General features: G+C 33.0%; 2 protein-coding genes across 2 annotated transcripts; both read left to right on the top strand.

Moving 5' to 3' along the window:
- LOC105334438 (uncharacterized) lies at positions 1 to 4405 on the top strand. Its single transcript, XM_020069814.3, has 6 exons — positions 1 to 100; positions 1087 to 1395; positions 1739 to 1870; positions 1974 to 2072; positions 2752 to 2871; positions 3073 to 4405. The coding sequence occupies exons 1-6, from the start codon at positions 55 to 57 to the stop codon at positions 3345 to 3347; spliced, it is 981 nt and encodes a 326-aa protein (XP_019925373.3). The 5' UTR covers positions 1 to 54; the 3' UTR covers positions 3348 to 4405.
- Positions 4406 to 4495: 90 nt separating this feature from the next.
- LOC136274175 (uncharacterized) lies at positions 4496 to 7708 on the top strand. Its single transcript, XM_066080639.1, has 4 exons — positions 4496 to 4831; positions 5027 to 5236; positions 5474 to 5647; positions 6217 to 7708. Exons 1-4 carry the CDS (start codon positions 4636 to 4638, stop codon positions 6501 to 6503), a joined length of 867 nt encoding a protein of 288 aa, XP_065936711.1. The 5' UTR covers positions 4496 to 4635; the 3' UTR covers positions 6504 to 7708.
- Positions 7709 to 20728: the final 13020 nt, after the last annotated feature.

Genomic DNA, 20728 nt, shown 5'->3' on the forward strand with positions numbered 1-20728 from the left:
CAGAGTGATTTTTGGTTATGAATATCAGAATTTGCGAGAGACAATAACAGCACCATGTCTGCAGTGGTCATCTCATTTTTGTGCATCACTTTATTAAAAGGTAACTTATCTTCCTCTTACGTGCCTCAATTTGACTCGTCATAACAAGGTTCCATTGTACCGCTATTTTCTAGGACTTCGTTTGCTTATGATTGTTAAAGGTATTGTAAACTTAAATGTTTTACGGCGCTACCGTTGGGACGAGCGCAGCAAAAATTGCACAGTCATATTTTTTAGAGAGAATCGATCAGTCTGTAAAATGTAATTTGTGTTTACTAGTAATTTGATCTAAAATGTAAACAATAAATTTTCTTCTTTTTTTTTTACCTTATTGTTATTTGACTCTTTTCGCAGGTTCATGATTATTTTATATATGGCTTTTTGAAACAAATACAAAAACTCACTTATAATTTTGATTGCATTATCGATTTCCTTTTCCTGAAAACTGAGTTATTTTAATTGAATAATTAATGTGTTCAATCATTATTGAGTTTGATAAAAAAAATTGTTTCGAAAAAGAAATCAATGTTAATTGAATTAAACTATTAAGTCATGCTTTTTTAGTTGACAATTGACCTAGAGCAATGGCTTGAATTGGATTTTTAAGTTTCAGTTGCCAAATCTGTTTACATTGTGGATTAATACTGAACAGTTTATTATACATGTAAACATGTGTAGGTATTAGATCTAAACCACAAGTAAATGTCATGACAAAATTTGTACGAGTTAATTCAATAACTTTTATTAATGTATTTTTCTCAAAGTTAAATGTAATTAATTTAATCAAATTTTCAAAGTTATTGTAATTTAATAGCGTGCCAATGCCTTTGTAATGATGTTTGTTTTTACATGTAATTGAGGGTTTTAAGCATGTTATTGTAGTTTAATATATACTTTCAAATGTAAATTAGCACATCCCTGATATTCAAATCACATATCACTTTAAGATAACATACCGGTATACAGGAAAATTATGGATGTTTCCTTACAATTACACATTTGGTTATATTGTGTTATCAATCTATTCTAACATTATCAATCGTTTAGAATTAGATGCAATTTTGATTCGATCAACACCTAGCTACGTAAGTAATTGGACACCGATGACAGCCAATTCTCCTACCGCTAAAGTGACCCTCCGGCATGACCTTCAGGAAGATCCTGCTTACGTCAAGGTCGAGGCACGGACAGAGAATGGGTTTATATTTCCCGCGTTTGGATCCGCCCAGCAGGATGACGACACTGGTGCTATGTATGGGGGCGTGGTGTTTGTCTACAACAGTACTCATGTAGATCTGTTTGTTCCTGTTTGGAATAATGGTCCAACCTCAGGCCAAAGGGCCGCGATTTATACAGGTTATTGATGCCAATATTTTATCGGATTGTTATCTGTAGGTTTTTTTTGACTGAATTTGGAGTATTTAAAGCGTTCAATCTATACAATTCAGATGGAAATTGAAAGGAAACGTTAAGCATTCTCCAACACCCACACTACTTGTATGTAGCATTCTAACAAATAAAAAAACCCGTATAAATAAGAAAAACTCGATCATGTTGATGTAAGAGAACACATTAAAAAAGAATGAGTTCTTTTTTTTTTAAATGGAAAAAAATATGTCATTATAATTTTTTTTGCTTAATCATCTGCTGTTTATATCTTAAATAATATGTTATATTGTGATTGCGTGGTAAATTTTAGGAGACCCTTTGTCATGGGCCGGACCGTATTCAATTCCACGGATTTACATGTCTGTGATAGTAAGAGCAATGGTATGGAGATCACGTGACCTACCAGCTCCCTCGTGGAATGGAAGTCTACAGGCGACTGAAGGTATGCTACCCTGGGTGGTTATTATTGATATATTCGGCAGATAAGGGGTACGTTCATTTGTTTGATATTAATTGATTAAATTTAATAAATTTTTTTTGCATAGGCGATTGCATAAATGCTACCCTGGAACATTCTCTGATGAAATATCCTGATATGCTTGTTGTAAAAATTAAAACAGAAAAAGGATCGTATCAGGGGCAAGGTTTGTAAAAACGTTTTATCGTGTAAATATGCTAAAATGTTTGAATAATAGTTAAATCTTTTATTATTTTATGAGACCAAATGATATTTATTAAGCTTGGATACTAGGGTTTTACTGTCATAAGATAAGTTATAATAGTATATAAATGGTGCCTGTTTGGGAGGGTAACAGTTGAAATTGACACCCCGAGAAAACCATTGTCAACCGACGCGAATTTTGTTATACTGAATGTCTTAATTTTAAAGAAAACATCACTGCTTTTAGATAGGAATACACGTGAATTCTAAGGCGAACCGTACGCGCATGGTTTTCGCGTCGGTTGACAATGGTTTTCTCGGGGTGTCAATTTCAACTGTTACCCTCCCAAACAGGCACTATTTATATAATGTTACCCGTTGCTAAGTGTGTTGATAACACTGAGGGTAATAGAACAGATTATCAACTGCGTCTAAACCAATCAGATTTCAGTATTTAACATGAAAGTATAGCAATTCAACCTGTTTAACCCTAGTATGATTTTATCAATTCCGTTTTTTCTTCTTCCGATATAATTTATATATATTAATATAATTGAGTAAATACAAATTAAAATGACTAATTCAACCCTCAATACTGTTTCTGCTATATTATATTCAATGCATTTTAGCTTTGCTTTCAGTAATACGTGTTTTTGCTTCAGGTCTTGCGTCGACAGGTGACAGTCTAACAAGAGCCGCTCAAGTCGGAGGGCTCCTTTATGGGTCGAACGAATCACATGTTCGTTTATGGACACTTTGCGACATAACTGAAAGTTATAGTGGTAATTTTTATTGCCAACGCGTTTTAAAAATATCTTGGTTATATAATTCAAAAATATCTTGGTTATATAACTCAGGCGCAAACATTCAATACTTTTGTGTATTATCATAGATTCTCACCACGGGGCCCACGTCCAATTTATAGCTACAGAAGAGTACAAAACCCTTGTATGTCAAATAAACTGATGTTTATGTTCTTTAAGGTTTGAGCTTGCTGTCGGTTTCTGATGGATGGGGACAGCGAGGCATGCTTTTACGAGGATTTCACGGCTCTATAACAGTCACTGCATGGGATTTACATGACCGTTCTCAGAATCAAGTCTTTAGTAGATTCAATCTTAATGACGTTGAATCTTCTTCCTATGGAATAGATTCAGTTCATTTACCATCACTTGATGTGGTTAATGTACAGGTAATGGGAAAAAAGTACATTGAAATCAATAATGCGATGCTATTAGAGAGATGTGTTACTGGATGAGTTGCGTCTTGGAAAAGAACTACATGTAATGTCCCTCAAAAACTTGACAACGTCCCTAAAACTTGACAACTTTATTTTATGTAGTTGGCAATTTTTATTGCTTATTAATAAAAATTATGTGCGTGATGCGTTTTCATACGTACTCGAATAGGTTTCGGGTCACGTGATCAGGTAATATAGATAGTAGGACCATGCGGTGGCATGGTACTCTAACCTCGCTATAGCCAGTTGGGATTTAATGTAAAATAGCAGAAAAAATGGAAAGCGTTGATTTTGGGCAGACATATGTTAATATGTATTTTTTATTAAAATAAAATTAACGCTTGTGAGCAGCGTACCTATGTAATTTAGCACTTTATTGTTTTATATTCGGACGAACGTAGTGAGGGAGAATATAAGTTAAGTTAACAAGTCAGTGTCAATAACTTAGTTCTGCCGCTTTACAAGGCCAGTGTTGATAGTATATTCATTTTTCGGGTGGTATCATATAATATTGATTTGTAGAAAATAAATATTTTTAAAAGTTTTTTTGAAGGTAGCACAACACGTTTAAGTGTCTTTATGGGAGTTCATTTTAATCAACTCTCCTATGCAGTTACTCGGACAAACCGAAAGTGAAACAGTGTTTGGACCTCAGCACAAATCATCGCTGCTGACAAGACTTAGTTCTTGAAAATGATTGATAAAATCGATGTAATGTATGCTAAAGCATTGTTTTTCAAGGAAACTTATTCAAAAATACCTTGAAAATAGTCAGATTTTAAATGGTACGAACAATTTAGATATTTTTTGTAGTCGTATGTATTCATACGCTAGAGTTCAATTTAGTCTCGTTCAACTCGACGCTCTGCTGTCTCCGTAAATCTCCGACAAGCAGAGAGTCTCTCTTGCTTGTCGGAGATTTACGGTGTCAGCTGAGCGTTTGGTTGAACGAGACTAGAGTTTAATATTGCTTGGATCCAAACAATTTTCGAGAAATATTTCTATTACCGATACATTGTTTGATTGAATTAATTTTATATTTAAATATTATTTAACATGATTCATATGGTGGTTTCTCGACAAATTCATATTATAAGGATGTGCGTAATTCAAACACATGTACAAATTAGAAACTTCATGTATTTGTCATGCAAAATAACATATCATTGATTTTAAAATAAATAAACATCGACAAAATCAACTCCCGTCAGTTCTTCAGTACTTTGATTTTAATTTGTGATTTGTTAAGCTTCACATTTTGGATGGCGCAAACAAGGATTTCCGGTTTGATGGCGTCGGTTCTGTGATGAATGAAGCTCCTTTATATGGAGGACTTGTGTATGGTTACAACGATTCCATGGTAGCGATCTGGGTACCCACCTCTTTTAAACGAAGCAATGGAAAGGCGGCTGTTTTTATGTTGGGACAAGTATGGGGATGGGCGTTCAAGGCACAGGCGACGAACAATGTAGATATAGTTGTCAAAGCTACAGATATACTTGGTAAAAAGCACTTGTAATGTAAAAAAAAATAGCTCTTTAGCAAACATGCATTTATGGTTTTAAAGATTTAAGTTCATTCATGGTTTTTAAACGTTGCCGTAATGTTTCTCAGTATACACAGAATTAGATTTGAAATATGTCAGTATTTAAGTATGTACTTACTAGTATAAACGCGGAGGAATATGTCTGTTTTAGTGCCAATCTGTCTTCTTGATTTTGATTTATCCACAACCATTATAAACATCACATCAAAATATGAAAGACACAACGCCTCTGTCTTTGCTGTTGGCGACACGTTGAGTTTACAGTGTTTACCGGGATACCGTTCTGTGGAAGTTAACAGTACTACAACGTGTGAATCACACAACGGGGGTAGCTGGAACCCTGAACCCATCATATGTGAAGGTAAACAGTAGGACTATTATATGTTGACGATAAAGGCTCAGTGAGATTGAAATATACAACAAAGTTCTAACATTACATTGGTTTCATGAAATGATTAATAACTAACCATTAAAGAAAAATGAAAGATATTTTCAAAGATTCGCAGTATGGTAAAATTTAAACTTGTACAATAAAACAGCACGAAAGAGTAAAACGTGATGTTATATTGGTACTAAGCGTTACAAAATATTTTGAAAGCCATCACTTGCCCTAGCCCTGTAGTACCTAACACACAAGTCATTCACCTGAACGATTCTGTCGGTGGAAGTGTTACTCTGTCCTGTGTGGCTGGCTTTGACCACGTGGGAGGGAACCTGGAGCGCACCTGTCTGGACACGGGTACCTGGAGTGGAGTGTCGCCGATTTGTACAGGTACGATGTTGTTTAAAGAATATACATATAAATACTGGGGAATCACTAGAGTTCGTGGTGGTTCAATTTTCGTGGAATTCGTGGGTACCCCTCATCAAAGAATTAAAAATTGATCCCACGAACTTTAAAACTAGCGAGTTATGAAAGTTCTTCATTTCTTTCTTTAAAACCTTCCGCAACAAAATATAGCCCCTTACTAATCTCTATAAAAATGTAATATTTTTAACACAATTTTATTCAATAAAGTTTATTTGACATTGCAAAAAATAAATATTACACTAAATTTAATATGGGATGCAGAATTTTCAGGCTAGATGTGATCCAAAATGGCTACCCAAGACCTAAGGAGCGAACCTCTTTTAATTGTTTTGTTAATAAAAAAGATTATCTATCACACATTTGGAGACTTGGCAAAACCGTTTGAAAGTGTAAAAGGGCGAAAATGGGCAAAAATAACGTTTCATATAGTATACACTGGACAAACGCTAATTTTTTGTGACGATGTATCAAATTTCATATGAAAAAATAATAAAAATGTTGTTTCCTTTTTTTTTTTTACATGGCTATAGGATGTTTTTGTCAATGCCCAATACACAAATGGGACGAAAATATCAATGAAACAGCATGGCTACTGCAACGAATACAAGAGTTGAAAAATCAACTAACAATCTCGAGAAATTCTACAACTAAGGCTATGCGTCGGAAACATTGTGCGTACGACCCACGTGCCTCTGCCAAGGGGGTAGGGGCTACTTTTGGGGCTGGACTTCTAATTTCCATTGCTACTTTCCTCATAATTAGTGATCTACCAATACTGATGTTGCACCTTAAACAAGCAAAGAACAATTTTATATAATTTACTTATTCGCAAATGCTTGTGAAAAAGAATTTGAAAAATTGCTTGGATTGGACACCATACTGTTATTTTAATTTCAAAGTTCCATTGTCGCTTTGACTTGTGTAAAAACCAGGACAAGGAATGGAACAGCTTTGTTTCAAAAGTGCCACTTTTAATTTCACTAGCCTTTTTCTGTTTCTATAGTCATATTTTGAACATGCAAACAGTCTAAAAACCAAGGTGCTTCTGCCATTTGTGGTTGGATTGACAACTTTTCTCCCTTAATTATTCAAAAGTTTACTCTTATTTGAACTCCTAAGAAATCCGTACACATTTTATTTTCGACGAAATAAACGAGATTTCACGAGATACACAAGATTACGCATGAAATATGACTAAATGTTCACTTAAATAACAGAAATGGTATATCACGACAAGACAGTTACCATTTAATACCTTCCTTTATCTTTGTATTTATTTCTTTCAAGTTAATTGTATGAAACAGGAAATCCCTGTTTAATCTTTAAAAGCTCATTTTGCGTCTACTTTGGCTTTGCTGAATATTTTGTTTTAATTTCACATCAAGAATTAAGATGGAATAACACATCATCACAAAATGGATGGCTTTTAATCGAAACGACATTTCGTTTTATTAAAAGGATTTTATTGACGGAAAAATGTAACTTACTCCATAGCCGAAGGGATTGTGATCCCTATATTTCAAGTTAGAATCCCTAAGTTGCTTTTGTTGTCACTTATTGAAGTTAATTTTTAAGATACTCATTTGTTATCCCAAAACTGCAAAATTTTCGCTTATTTAACCCAAGTACAATTATTTATCATTATATCTTTTTCATTCAAATAATTTACTGTTAATTTCAGGTGTGTTATTCCACAATAACTTTTTAAAACTTGTTGATAAAGAATATTCGGTTTCTTTGAAGCTATTAACAATTACATTATCGTCCCGTCTAATGTCTAAATATGATCATAATTACCTCAATCTTCTTTGAGGTACAGCATGTAGATAACATGCGTTTACCAAACTGAACTGAAATGTGTTTTTCATTTTCAATTATTATTGTTATTTATTTTAAGCCGTCAGGAACTTTTAAATACGCTGCGTTACTCTTTCCTCTCGAATATATGAGGTTTTGGATTTCTAATTGTTAAGCGTATCGCTTCACTACTGCCACATGAGATTCACTGCATTAAAGTATTTTATATTAATTTAGTTACCTGGAAACGTAGCATTGACCCCAGATACATTTAAATGTGTGTTTTGAAAGAAAAGGTGAAATTGAATAAAAAAAACACCTTATAAAACAGACTGAAATCTAGATTTACATGTGTAAACAGTGGAACATTAAAAAAACTGTCTTCTTTTTTCTTTTGTTATGACGTCATGAATTCTCAATAGAGATGAAATTGATCGTGCAGAAACATGGTGTTTGTTGAGGACCCCCCCAATGATAGTACATTGTTTCCCAATATTTAAATAGTTTTCGAATATACATCAGGCACGTAGCATCTTTTTTTGGGCAGCAAAGATTTTTCTTAAATTTACATACAAAAAATAGAATTAAAATGGAGTCCCCCCCCCACTTTTAAGGGACCATGTAAAAATGAGAATTGAAGTTACTTTAGTTTTCTCCCCCCCCCCCCCCCCCCCCCCCCCCCACGGTTTAGGATTTTAGAAAATGTAAGTGCCTGTACACAGAATAATTAATTTTAATAATTTGGATCGTAATACACTTTTTGAGAATTTGTTAGTAAGTTAGTACTTTACAATGAAATAGTTTTTCTTCAAATTGTGCTTTGTACCAATTAAAAACATCTAAGGCCCCCTTTTTTCAAAACGAGTGGGTATTAATCATTTCTCTACCTCTGACAAGAATGGCGACGGCCAACTAACGATATCTATTGACTTCAAATCCATTACAGGAATATGTGACACAAAAAAAGACATGTGACACAGAATCTTTTTTAAAATTTGTCAAGAACTCGTATCTTAGGTCCTAAATAGGTTAATTTTTTAACATACTCGTAAAACAACATACGGTTTGATACCTGTTAGAAATGTTCATACTTTGCCTCAGCATTGGCTAAAAATATACAATAAAGGTTTGATAACAGCTAGTTTTAGAATTATTTTTAAACAACCATCTCCTGTTTAAAATGTGCTTTGTATAAGCAGAATATAGGCCTGCGCAGAGAGAGGGAAACGCGGTTGACTCCACGAAAAAAAGCTTCGCTAACCTTACGACTTTTTCTAACCTTTGAACAAAATTTACTTAAAATTTATATTAATCTACTGTTATATTTTTATCCTGTTGAAGAAACAACAACTTGTTAGACAAAAAGTTTACTGAAAATTCAATGACGAGAAAAAAAAAATGTCCTCGATGGATTACACTTAGTAGTATATCAGGTTAGTATTTTTCTATTTCTTTAAAAATAGTTTATTTGCATAGTTCTTTTGAATACTAACCACCATAATTTAACAATTATACTGGTTTTACACAAACATAAGACCAGCAAAAAAGTTTAATCTTGTTGCGGTCAAGCAGATGTTTTTCACAATAAAGTCTGCGAAGTTTATACGCGAAACATGAAAATTGCAATCTTGGTTGATCTAATGACTCTGGACTGTGTTTCGCGAACATGTTAAATTTTCTTTCGTTTTCAAAACAACTCCCAGGAAACATGGCATCAAGATATGGATTACCGTGAAAGAAATGCGGCAGATTTTCGACATTTAAACTAAGACGAAGAAACTCCATTAAATATCCCAATGCTTCTGTTACACTAGAAATTGTAGATTCTTGTTCAAGTATCGACAAAAACAAGATACAAAAAAGACAATCACATAAAGTTTTCAGATGGTAAGATTGCAACACATTTCTGAGTTTATCGGTTGATTCTGGTTCAAATTGTCGCAATGATCCTTTCAGCAATATGCATGCCGTCATTATATAAAGTTGATCTGGATTTTTCTGCGCAATATTAAATATACATTTCTCATACCCACAAGATGAATTTCGCCATATTAGGTCTCCATCTTCTGATGAAATATTTAGATCCCCTTCCTTAAGCCACTTTATAACCCCATATCGTTCACAAGATACATCTCTATCGTAATCAGCATAGCACGAATAATTGTCAGTTGATAATAAAATACCTGGAACTAAATCAATTTCGAGATTCACTTCATTCGAATCAGGAGAGTCGTCAATATTATTTCCAGAAAGCAAAAGATATTTCAAACCATCAAGCCCATCTTTACTTTTAACTTTAATTGTTATTTTCAAATTGGGCGACTCAGGCTTGAGCACAATGGAGTATTCGTTATAAGAATTTTTCGTCACTCTCTTGAATCGTATATTCAATCTGTTTTTGACTTGATCAAGAATGAAAGTAAAGACTCTTGTCTGAAGATTTCTTGCATTTATATATGTTTTTTCGTTTTCACAATAAAGTAAGTTGTATCTAGCGCCCCACGATGGAAATTTCAAATAATTCATGATCTGCATCTTTTTAAGTCCAGGTATTGGAGACCCATTCCCTTCACAAACGACTCGTTCAACCATGCGTACATCTTCTATGTAAAATGGTATAAGCAAATCAAATTCCAGTGCATCACACACCTTTAAACCATCCCTTGAGCTGCCTTGTTTTTTTAAAGTGCCTCCAAAAATGAGTCGAGGGAACCGCTTGTTCGCTACTTTGACCATCTCGCCAACAACGACACCTAAAACTCTGTCAACAATTTCACAACTCAACTCCCAGTCATCTCTTTCTATATGTAGACGATTATCGTCAAAAAAATCTTCTACCATTTCGTCTTGAATTCCAAAGCAAAATATTGGCTTTCTCCACTCGTTGAAATGTCGTCCAATCACTGATCTGTACCGAAAACATGAACATGTATTTATAAGAATTGAAATATTAAACAAGTTAATTTTGTTAAATCATATATTAAATCAAAAAAATTAATTCAATAATAAATTGAAATTAAAAGATAAAATCCAATTGAAATATTCACCAACCGTAGTTCACATGCAGATGCCTCTATCAAAGCATAGAAAGTAAGACTATAGTATATATCATACATAACAGTGGTGCCGATAAGCTCAATGTTGTTGCATTGTTATTACTAGACTTTGACCCGTGCGTGCACGGGTTAACATTGCATTTGCTATCGGACATTTACGAAATAGATACATCGACACACCGTATTGTTAACATTTACATAACCAAGCTTTAAGACTACAAACATGCTAATAATTTCACTACACTCTGCTTAGTTAAAATATTCTAACCGTGTCTCGGAACAGGCCTTTACCACAGTTAAAATGCCTCCCATAAAACTGTGATGTAGCAAAACAAAAATGCAAAATCGCTCCAAAACGATTTTGGAGTAAATTGATGAGGCTGCATTGAAAATAAAAGTCAAATTTTTATTTAAAAATTTAATTCATTGTAATGAAGAACTCAACACATTTTCACCAACGTTTTTTACTCGATTCGAATTTACACACCGAGTTGACATTCGGAACTCTCGGGATATTTCATACTAAATGCACAGAGTTACCTGGGTTTATCCATGCAAATGTGATATTGTGGGAACATAAACTAAAGAGCCTCTCGTGATTTAGCGTGATTGTAATGCGCATGTGCAAGATTGTAAAATCCAAAAAATCGAGATAATTTCCGGATTTTTTAACGGAATTTTCGTTGATTATTAATTGGCGAAGCTAGATTGACAAAAAATAAAAACAAACTAGAGCAAAGCTCGTTGCAAAGCAACGAGTGGGTCTTCCGTTAATGTCGGAAGTAAAGCTGGAAGTTCCTGTAAGAAGCAGAGCTCTTAAACCAATAACAAGAGTAACTAAAATATAAAATATGAAAAAAATCGAATTATTCCTGGTACGACTTAACAAAATACGATTTTAAGTACGACTTAACAAACACCTATCAGATTTCAAGAACGACTTAAGAAAAAAAAATCCGAATGTGTTCAAGTACGACTTAACAATTATTTTTGGTACGAGTTAATTTTACTTTAAACTTACGCTATTTTTTTAACCAAGGACGCGGAATCAAAATTTCCGGAAAAATCAATTTTTAAACCTCGATATCTCTGTAATGCATCGTCTGATTTTAAAACGGGTTTCGGTTTTAAATTAAGCTTAATAAAAGCTTTTTTGCTGCTTTATGATTAATATCAAATTATTGGTCAGAAAAGAGTTATTATGAAAATACTAAGTAGCCCTTCTGGCCCCTAATTTGAGGGGTCAGCCCCTTTTTCTTGATATCAAATAAAAGGTCTCGCTAATATAAACATATTTTGTTCTACAAGTGTTCATGAATTGTAAACCGTTCTCGAGATATCTGTACAAATGCGTTTTAGGGGCCGACCCTTTAACCCCTTACCGGGGCCACTAACAACAAAATTTTTGGAATCATATGGTTAGGAACATTATTTTGAAGAACTTTTGTTCTACATTGCTTTAAAAAATATTTCTCCTTTTTCAGTTATTAATGATCAAAGTTTTGAGTTCTGGCCCCTTGAAACCCCTAATTACGTAATAAATGACTTAGTTATGGTACTGTATAGATAAACAGCTGTACAATGAACATTTTTGCTTCTATAATCAATAACAAATTATTGTTCAGTAAAAGTTATTGTAAGAAGATTTAAGACCCCTCTTGACCCCTAATTGGAGGGGCCAGCCCCTTTTTTCTTGATATCAAATGAAAGGTCTTGCAAATATAAACATATTTTGTTCAACATGTGTTCACAAAATGTTAACCGTTCTTTGGATATCTTTACAAATGTGTTTTAGGGGCTGGCCCTTTATCTCCTAAATGGGGTCATGAACAAAAAAATTTAAGATGGCATATTGTACAGAACATTATTTTAAGCAACTTTTGTTCTACAATGCTTTTCAAAATATTTCTCCTTTTTCAGATATTAATGATCGAAATTTTGAATTTCTGGCCCCTTGAAACCCCTAATTACGTAACATATGACTTAAGTATGGTTTTGTATAGATAAACAGCCCAACAATGAACATTTTTGCTTCTATAATTAATAAGAAATTATTATTCAGTAAAGAGTTATTTTAAGAAGACTTTACAGCCCTCTTGGCCCCTAATTTGAGGAACCAGCCCCTTTTTCTTGATATCAAATGAAAGCCCGTGTACTTTGAAACAACTTTTGCATTACATGTTTTAACAAAATATTTATACATCAACAGATATCACAGAAAATGTGCAAAAATTTCGTGAAAAAATTTGGTGCCAATTTTCAGGTTCAGGCGAGCTTTGAGGCCTTTAGCAATTTTCATCAGTGGAAGCATGGGGGTACATCTACATACATTCATCTACAATCCCTGAAAATTTCAAGCTTCTATCTTGATTAGTTTCGGAGGAGATGCGTGGACAAAATGACCCTTAAAAATTTACAAAATCATCAATATCTGAAACCGGAAGTGACGTCATCATTTGAAAATTTTATAATATGTAGCGCCGATCATGATTTATTAGTCCTGAAAATTTTTTGCGAATCGGTTAGATAGTTTTTGAGAAATTGCGCTCCAAAAAAGTCAGAAAAAGAAAAAAAAGAATAACTAGAGCAAAGCTCGTTGCAAAGCAACGAGTGGGTCTTCCGTTAATGTCAAGAGTAAAGCTTGATGTTCCTGCAAGAAGCAGAGTGTTTAAATCAATAACAAGAGCAACTTAAAGTAAAAGATAAAAAAAAATACGAATGATACTATGTACGAATTAACAAAAACCTTTACGATTCTAAGAACGACTTAACAAACAAATAATTCCGAAGGTGTCAAAGTACTTAACAAAAATCGAATTATTTTTGGTACGAGTTTGAACTTTACGCTATTTTTGAAACAAAAACGCAGAATCAAAATTTCCGAAAAATCAATTTTAAAACCCCGATATCTGTTATGCATCGTCCGATTTAAAAACGGATTTTAGTTTTGTACTCATCATGAAATATACCGTAGGTTACATATGTTTAATTTTTAATATTGAAAAACAATGAAAAACTAAAACAAGAGGCAAATGGGCCACATCGCTCACCTGAGGAACAATAGGTATGATAAAATCAGCTTAATGGAGTCACAATGCAATTTACAATGTACATTTACATATCCAACATGTAATGGTAATGGAGACAATTGGAAAGAGGGGGTGGCTTTTTGAATTCTGTAATTATATCTAAAATATCACTTTTGGATAGGAAGGAGCAAAAACTTGAGTTTTTTTACTCAAGTTGATAACTGCATTTGTCTACATGTGAATTTTATTTGAAAGAAAAATATGCTGTTTTAAAAAAATTGAGTTATATAAGTCAGGTTGCTTAATGTTATTTCATGAAATCAGACAGCAAAATTGCTGCAAATTTATGATTTAAATAATTCAATTGATCAAAACTCTTTTACAGTATTAATTCTTATCTCGGTAATTAACTTAAGCCTATTAATTGTCATCATGATAGGAAATACCTATACTTTCTAAGCCAATTTACTCTAGTGGTGGTCATTCTACACATTGATTTACCGGTACTTCCCTTGTATATTATAGCTAATAAATCATGTAATGACATATATAACCAACAAAATCATCCATTTTCCCAAAATAGACAACTTTTGGTACAAAATCCACTCAAAATTACAGTTAAATGAGAAATCTGAAATACCATGTAGTCTTGAAACTTACACTAACATTCTCTGAAAAGTCATCTTGTCTTAAACTTACAAAGCTTATGCTATTCTGAGAAAAAGTATACCTCATTTTGCCAATTCCATTAAGGATTAAGAAAAATATGGCCATTTAAGTGAACCCAGCATTTCCACTTTCCTCTATTTAATACAGATTCATAAGGCTCTCCATAAATAAAGCATCGTTACCTAATCTTTTAGAGGTCAACTGTTGTTCAACCTCCCTAAATAAGAAACCTTATTCAAAACTACATACATATACATGATATTATCATGACAAAAGCATCACATCACTTAGAAATACCCTTACATGTATACCCTCCCCCTATTTTTTGATTTTCCTAAGAAGCATTTAAGTTTGAACACTTTAACCAAATATTATGAAATTTAAATGCTTCTATTCTGATCAATTGAATTTTTAAGCAGCGTGAAATTAAAACCATAGCAATTGATACTTTAGTAAAAATCATGAAATTTTAACACGGTGGAATTAAAACAACCTACAGTATTTCATCCGAACAGCCTCAACATATAATTTTCTGCTATACCATTTTTTATTAAATGAATTCTACTAAGTTTTTTTTTTGCAAATAAATTTAGCGAGGATTTTTTTCTCTTTTCTTATTAATGTTTTAAAAACAATATTATGTTTAGTATGTATAAAATTCCATAAACAATTTTACAAAGCTTTGGATTTTACTTGCACAATGAAAAAATGAGGGATTGCACGATAATACATGCTCATTTTGAAATTTAAAGCATTGTTGATTTCTTTTACTATAGAGATATGCACAAAATGATGTTGCTCTGTGATGCTTTGCCAAGATTAAAAGCATGAGAGAGAGAGAGGGAGAGAGAGAGATCTGAGGCACATGTAGTAAAAATTATTACATACATTTGTCTTACTGTAAAAATTGTTTACAATGTAGATGTGTTCTGCATGTAAAGTTTACCTAAAATGAATCAATAAAATTCAATATATATAAAAGATAAACTAATCTCAAAGAATTTACAATGGTTTTGTGAAATAATCAAATCTTGAGAAGAATGTTTTATAGATATCAGGGAACATTAACCTAAAATCTGAACTTAAAGTTCTTTTCATCTTGCACTCTGTTTTACATGCTCTTTCGCAGGCGATATATATATAACGGCGAGCCAGACAAAAGTTCTAATTTTAATTAGACTGAATATTTACCATGTCAAATATATTTATTTAATTAAGCACAAGCCTGTCCGAGTTCTTTAATTCATTGATTAAGTGGAGGTGATATGGTAAATATCTGCTATATTCAAATATTTAGGGTAAAGTTATCATCATGCAAACATGCACTCTAATTACAACATTCTACTCTTGTGTGCCTTTGGACCCCCACCCCTTTTAATTGCACTGTTTTACAGTGTGTGGTGTGTTGTTCAATACAAAATAAGACATACATAATTATAAATAGAAATTCAAAAGAGTAGTGTGCAAAACATACATGTGAAAATACATTGGACAGATAATATCCCGAGATTTCTCTGACTCAAATGCCCGCTTTTATATTGTTACGCACGTCAAAAGCGGAGGTTAGAGTCAGAGGAATGTCGGATTAGATTGAAAAGTGCACAAACACTTTGTAAAGAAAAAGTCAATACGACATATCCTGTATTGAAACATACCTTTATAATCTGTCATACGTTAGTTGAGCTGAAATTTCCACTATCGCCGTCTTGCAGGCCATTCTTCTGACACACCGCTACCAGTTGCTGTTCGCAGTCAAAACATGGCGAGTTGACATGGTGAATCGTACGATAATTATTTCGATTAAAACTAATAAGACTAATAAAAACTAACAACGTAATTATCGACGGAATTAACGAAATTGTTTCAATAAACACTCTGATTAACTATATAAAAAAGGAGTTCGGTTTAATGACCTGTACGAAATCTTTTCAGCAGGAGTTACTTTAAGTGTGAATTTTGTACTATTTTTTAAACCAATAACGAGGAATCAACATTTCCGGAAAAATCAATATTTAGACCCCGATATCTCTGCTATGCAGTATCCGATTTTAAAACGAATTTAAGTTTTGTATTTAGCTTTGCAAACTATACAATATGCATATAATTTTATGATTTTTATAAAGTTTTATGATCAGTACGAATTGTTACAGTAGAAATTACTTTCAGTGTGAATTTTGCACTATTTTTGAAACCAAGAACGCGGCATCAAAATTTCCGGAAAAATCAATATTTAAACCCCGATATCTCTGTAATGCATCCTCCGAATTTTAAACGGTTTTCAGCATTAGATTCAGCCTAAAAAGCTCTACAAAATACGTATACGTTTTTTGTTTGAGCAAAAAATTCAATTTTTTGAAAAATTTGATTTGCTTCCGGTTTCGACCGGAAGTGACGGATTTTTATTATATAGCATCATTACAGAGGTAAATCGACCAAATCATAACCATTGAAAATTGCAAGCCTCTATCTTAAAGCGTTTTTGAGAAAAGTCCCGGACAAAATGACTTTTTTAAAATTTTAAAAATGACGTAACGTCAAAACGGAAGTGACGTTGTCTTTAAAACTTTAACATCTTTGAGGGACGATAACTTGCTAAAATCTCTGGAAGTTTCATTGTAATCGGTTGAAAACTTTTTGAGTTATGAAGCAAAAAAGGAGTCAGAAAAAAAAGAAAAAGTATAATAATAATAAAAAGAAACCGAAGAAAAACAAAAGGGTCTTCCGTTCCGGAAACGGAAGACCCTAAAAAGAAACAATAGAATAATAGAAGGGTCTTCCGCTGAAGACGGAAGACCCTAATAATTAAAGACTGTTTTTGCCTAAATCTTAATGTACGAGTGTTTTCAACTTGTACTACAGTCCAACAACCCCTTTATGTTGAATATTTTAGTAAGAAAATAATAAAAACTAGAGCAAAGCTCGTTGCAAAGCAACGAGTGGGTCTTCCGTTAATGTTGGAAGTAAAGCTGGTAGTTCCTGTAAGAAGCAGAGCTCTTAAACCAACAACAAGAGTAACTTAAATAAAAAGATGAAAAAAATCGAATTATTCCTGGTACGACTTAACAAAATACGAATGATTTTAAGTACGATTTAACAAAAACTTTTCCGATTTCAAGTACGACTTAACAAAAAATTCCGAATGTGTTACAGTGCGACTTAACAAATATTTTTGGTACGAGTTAATTTTACTTTGAACATTACGCTATTTTTTAAACCAAGGACGCGGAATCAAAATTTCCGGAAAAATCAATTTTTAAACCCCAATATCTCTGTAATGCATCGTCAGATTTTAAAACGGATTTCAGTGTTACATTCAGCTTAATAAGCTCTACAAAACACATATTCATTTTTGATTTGATCAGAAAATTCATTTTTTCGAAAAATTTGATTCACTTCCGGTTTCGACCGGAAGTGACAGATTTTCATTTCCAGCCTTATTACAGAGGTAAATCGACCAAATCATAACCATTGAACATTTCAAGCCTCTATCTTTAAGCGTTTTCGAGAAACGCCGCGGACAAAATGACTTTTTGAATATTTTTAAAATGACGTAACGTAAAAACGGAAGTGACGTGGTCAAGAAAACTTTAACATCTTTGCGGGATAATACTTTCACGTTATCTCTGAAAATGTCATCAAAATCGGTTGGAAACTTTTTGAGTTATAAAGCCGAGAAGGAGTCAGAAAAAAAAAGAAAAAGTATAATAACTAGAGCAAAGCTCGTTGCAAAGCAACGAGTGGGTCTTCCGTTATTGTCAGAAGTAAAGCTTGAAGTTTCTGTAAGAAGCAGAGCTCTTAAACCAATAACAAAAGTAATTTAAAAAAAAGATGAAAAAAATCGAATTATTCCTGGTACGACTTAACAAAATCCGAATGATTTTAAGTACGAATTAACAAAAACCTTTCTGATTTTAAGAACGACTTAACAAAAAAAATCCGAATGTGTCTTAGTACGACTTACCAATTATTTTTAGTACGAGTTAACTTTACTATAAACATTACGCTATTTTTTAAACCAAGGAAGCGGAATCAAAATTTCCGGAAAAATCAATTTTTAAACCCCGATATCTCTGTAATGCATCGCCCGATTTTAAAACGGCTTTCAGTGTTAGATTCAGCTTATTAAGCTCTACAAAACACATATTCGTTTTTGATTTGATCAGAAAATTCATTTTTTCGAAAAATTTGTTTCACTTCCGGTTTCGACCGGAAGAGACAGATTTTTATTTCGAGCCTTATTACAGAGGTAAATCGACCAAGTCATAACCATTGAAAATTTCAAGCCTCTATCTCAAAACGTTTTTGAGAAACGCCGCGGACAAAATGACTTTTTGAAAATTTTAAAAATGACGTTACGTCAAAACGGAATTGACGTTGTCAAGAAAACTTTAACATCTTTGAGGGATAATAGTTTCACATTATCTCTGAAAGTTTCATCAAAATCAGTTGGAAACTTTATGAGTTATAAAGCCGAGAAGGAGTCAGAAAAAAAAAGAAAAAGTATAATAATAATAAAAAGAAACCGAAGAATAACAAGAGGGTCTTCCGTTGAAAACGGAAGACCCTAATAATAACTAGAGCAAAGCTCGTTGCAAAGCAACGAGTGGGTCTTCCGTTAAAACCGGAAGTAAAGCTGGAAGCTCCTGTAAGAAGCAGAGCTTTTAAACCAAGAACAAGAGTAACTAAAATAAAAAGATGAAAAAAATCGAATTATTCCTGGTACGACTTAACAAAATCCGAATGATTTTAAGTACGAATTAACAAAAACTTTTTTTAATTTTAAGAACGACTTAACAAAAAAAATCCGAATGTGTTTAAGTACGACTTAACAATTATTTTTGGTACGAGTTAACTTTACTATGAACATTATGCTATTTTTTAAACCAAGGACGCGGAATCAAAATTTCCGGAAAAATCAATTTTTAAACCCCGATATCTCTGTAATGCATCGTCAGATTTTAAAACGGCTTTCAGTGTTAGATTCAGCTTAATAAGCTCTACAAAACACATATTCGTTTTTGATTTGATCAGAAAATTCATTTTTTCGAAAAATTTGTTTCACTTCCGGTTTCGACCGGAAGTGACAGATTTTCATTTCCAGCCTTATTACAGGGGTAAATCGACCAAATCATAAGCATTGAAAATTTCAAGTCTCTATCTATAAGCGTTTTTGAGAAACGCCGCGGACGAAATGACTTTTTGAAAATTTTAAAAATGACGTGACGTAAAAACGGAAGTGACGTTGTCAAGAAAACTTTAATATCTTTGAGGGATAATAGTGTCACATTATCTCTGAAAGTTTCATTAAAATCGGTTGGAAACTTTTTGAGTTATAAAGCCGAGAAGGAGTCAGAAAAAAAAAGAAAAAGTATAATAATAATAACTAGAGCAAAGCTCGTTGCAAAGCAACGAGTGGGTCTTCCGTTAATGTCGGAAGTAAAGCTGGAAGTTCCTGTAAGAAGCAGAGCTCTTAAACCAATAACAAGAGTACCTTAAATAAAAAGATGAAAAATCGAATTATTCCTGGTACGACTTAACAAAAACCGAATAATTTTACGTACGACTTAACAAAAACCTTTCCGATTTCAAGTACGACTTAACAAAAAAAATCCGAATGTGTTACAGTACGACTTAACAATTAATTTTTAGGTACAAGTTAATTTAACCAAGAACATGATACTAATTTCTTAACCAAAAACGCGGAATCAAAATTTCCGAAAAAATCATTTTTTGAACTCGTATATCTCTGTAATGCATCGTCCGATTTTAAAACGGCTTTCAGTGTTAGATTCAGCTTAATAAGCTCTATAAAACACATATTCATTTTTGATTTGATCTGAAAATTCATTTTTTCGAAAAATTTGTTTCACTTCCGGTTTCGACCGGAAGTGACAGATTTTCATTTCCAGCCTTATTACAGAAGTAAATCAACCAAATCATAACCATTGAAAATTTCAAGTCCCTATCTTAAAGCGTTTTTGAGAAAAGTCCGGGACAAAATGACTTTTTAAAATTTTTAAAAATGACGTCACGTCAATACGGAAATGACGTTCTCTTTAAAACTTTAACATTTTTGAGGGACGTCAACTTGCAAAAATGTCTGAAAATTTCATCAAAATCGGTTGAAAACCTTTTGAGTTATGAAGCAAAAAAGGAGTCAGAAGAAAAGAAAAAGAATAATAATAATAACTAGAGCAAAGCTCGTTGCAAAGCAACGAGTGGGTCTTCCGTCAATGTCGGAAGTAAAGCTGGAAGTTCCTGTAAGAAGCAGAGCTCTTAAACCAATAACAAGAGTAACTAAAATAAAAAGATGAAAAAAATCGAATATTCCTGGTACGACTTAACAAAATCCGAATGATTATAAGTACGACTTAACAAAGACCTTTCCGATTTTAAGAACGACTGAACAAAAAAATTCCGAATTTGTTCAGGTACGACTTAACAATTATTTTTGGTACGAGTTAATTTTACTTTGAACATAACGCTATTTT

Source organism: Magallana gigas, chromosome 3, assembly GCF_963853765.1.
Source record: "Magallana gigas chromosome 3, xbMagGiga1.1, whole genome shotgun sequence".
NCBI lineage: Eukaryota > Metazoa > Mollusca > Bivalvia > Ostreida > Ostreidae > Magallana > Magallana gigas.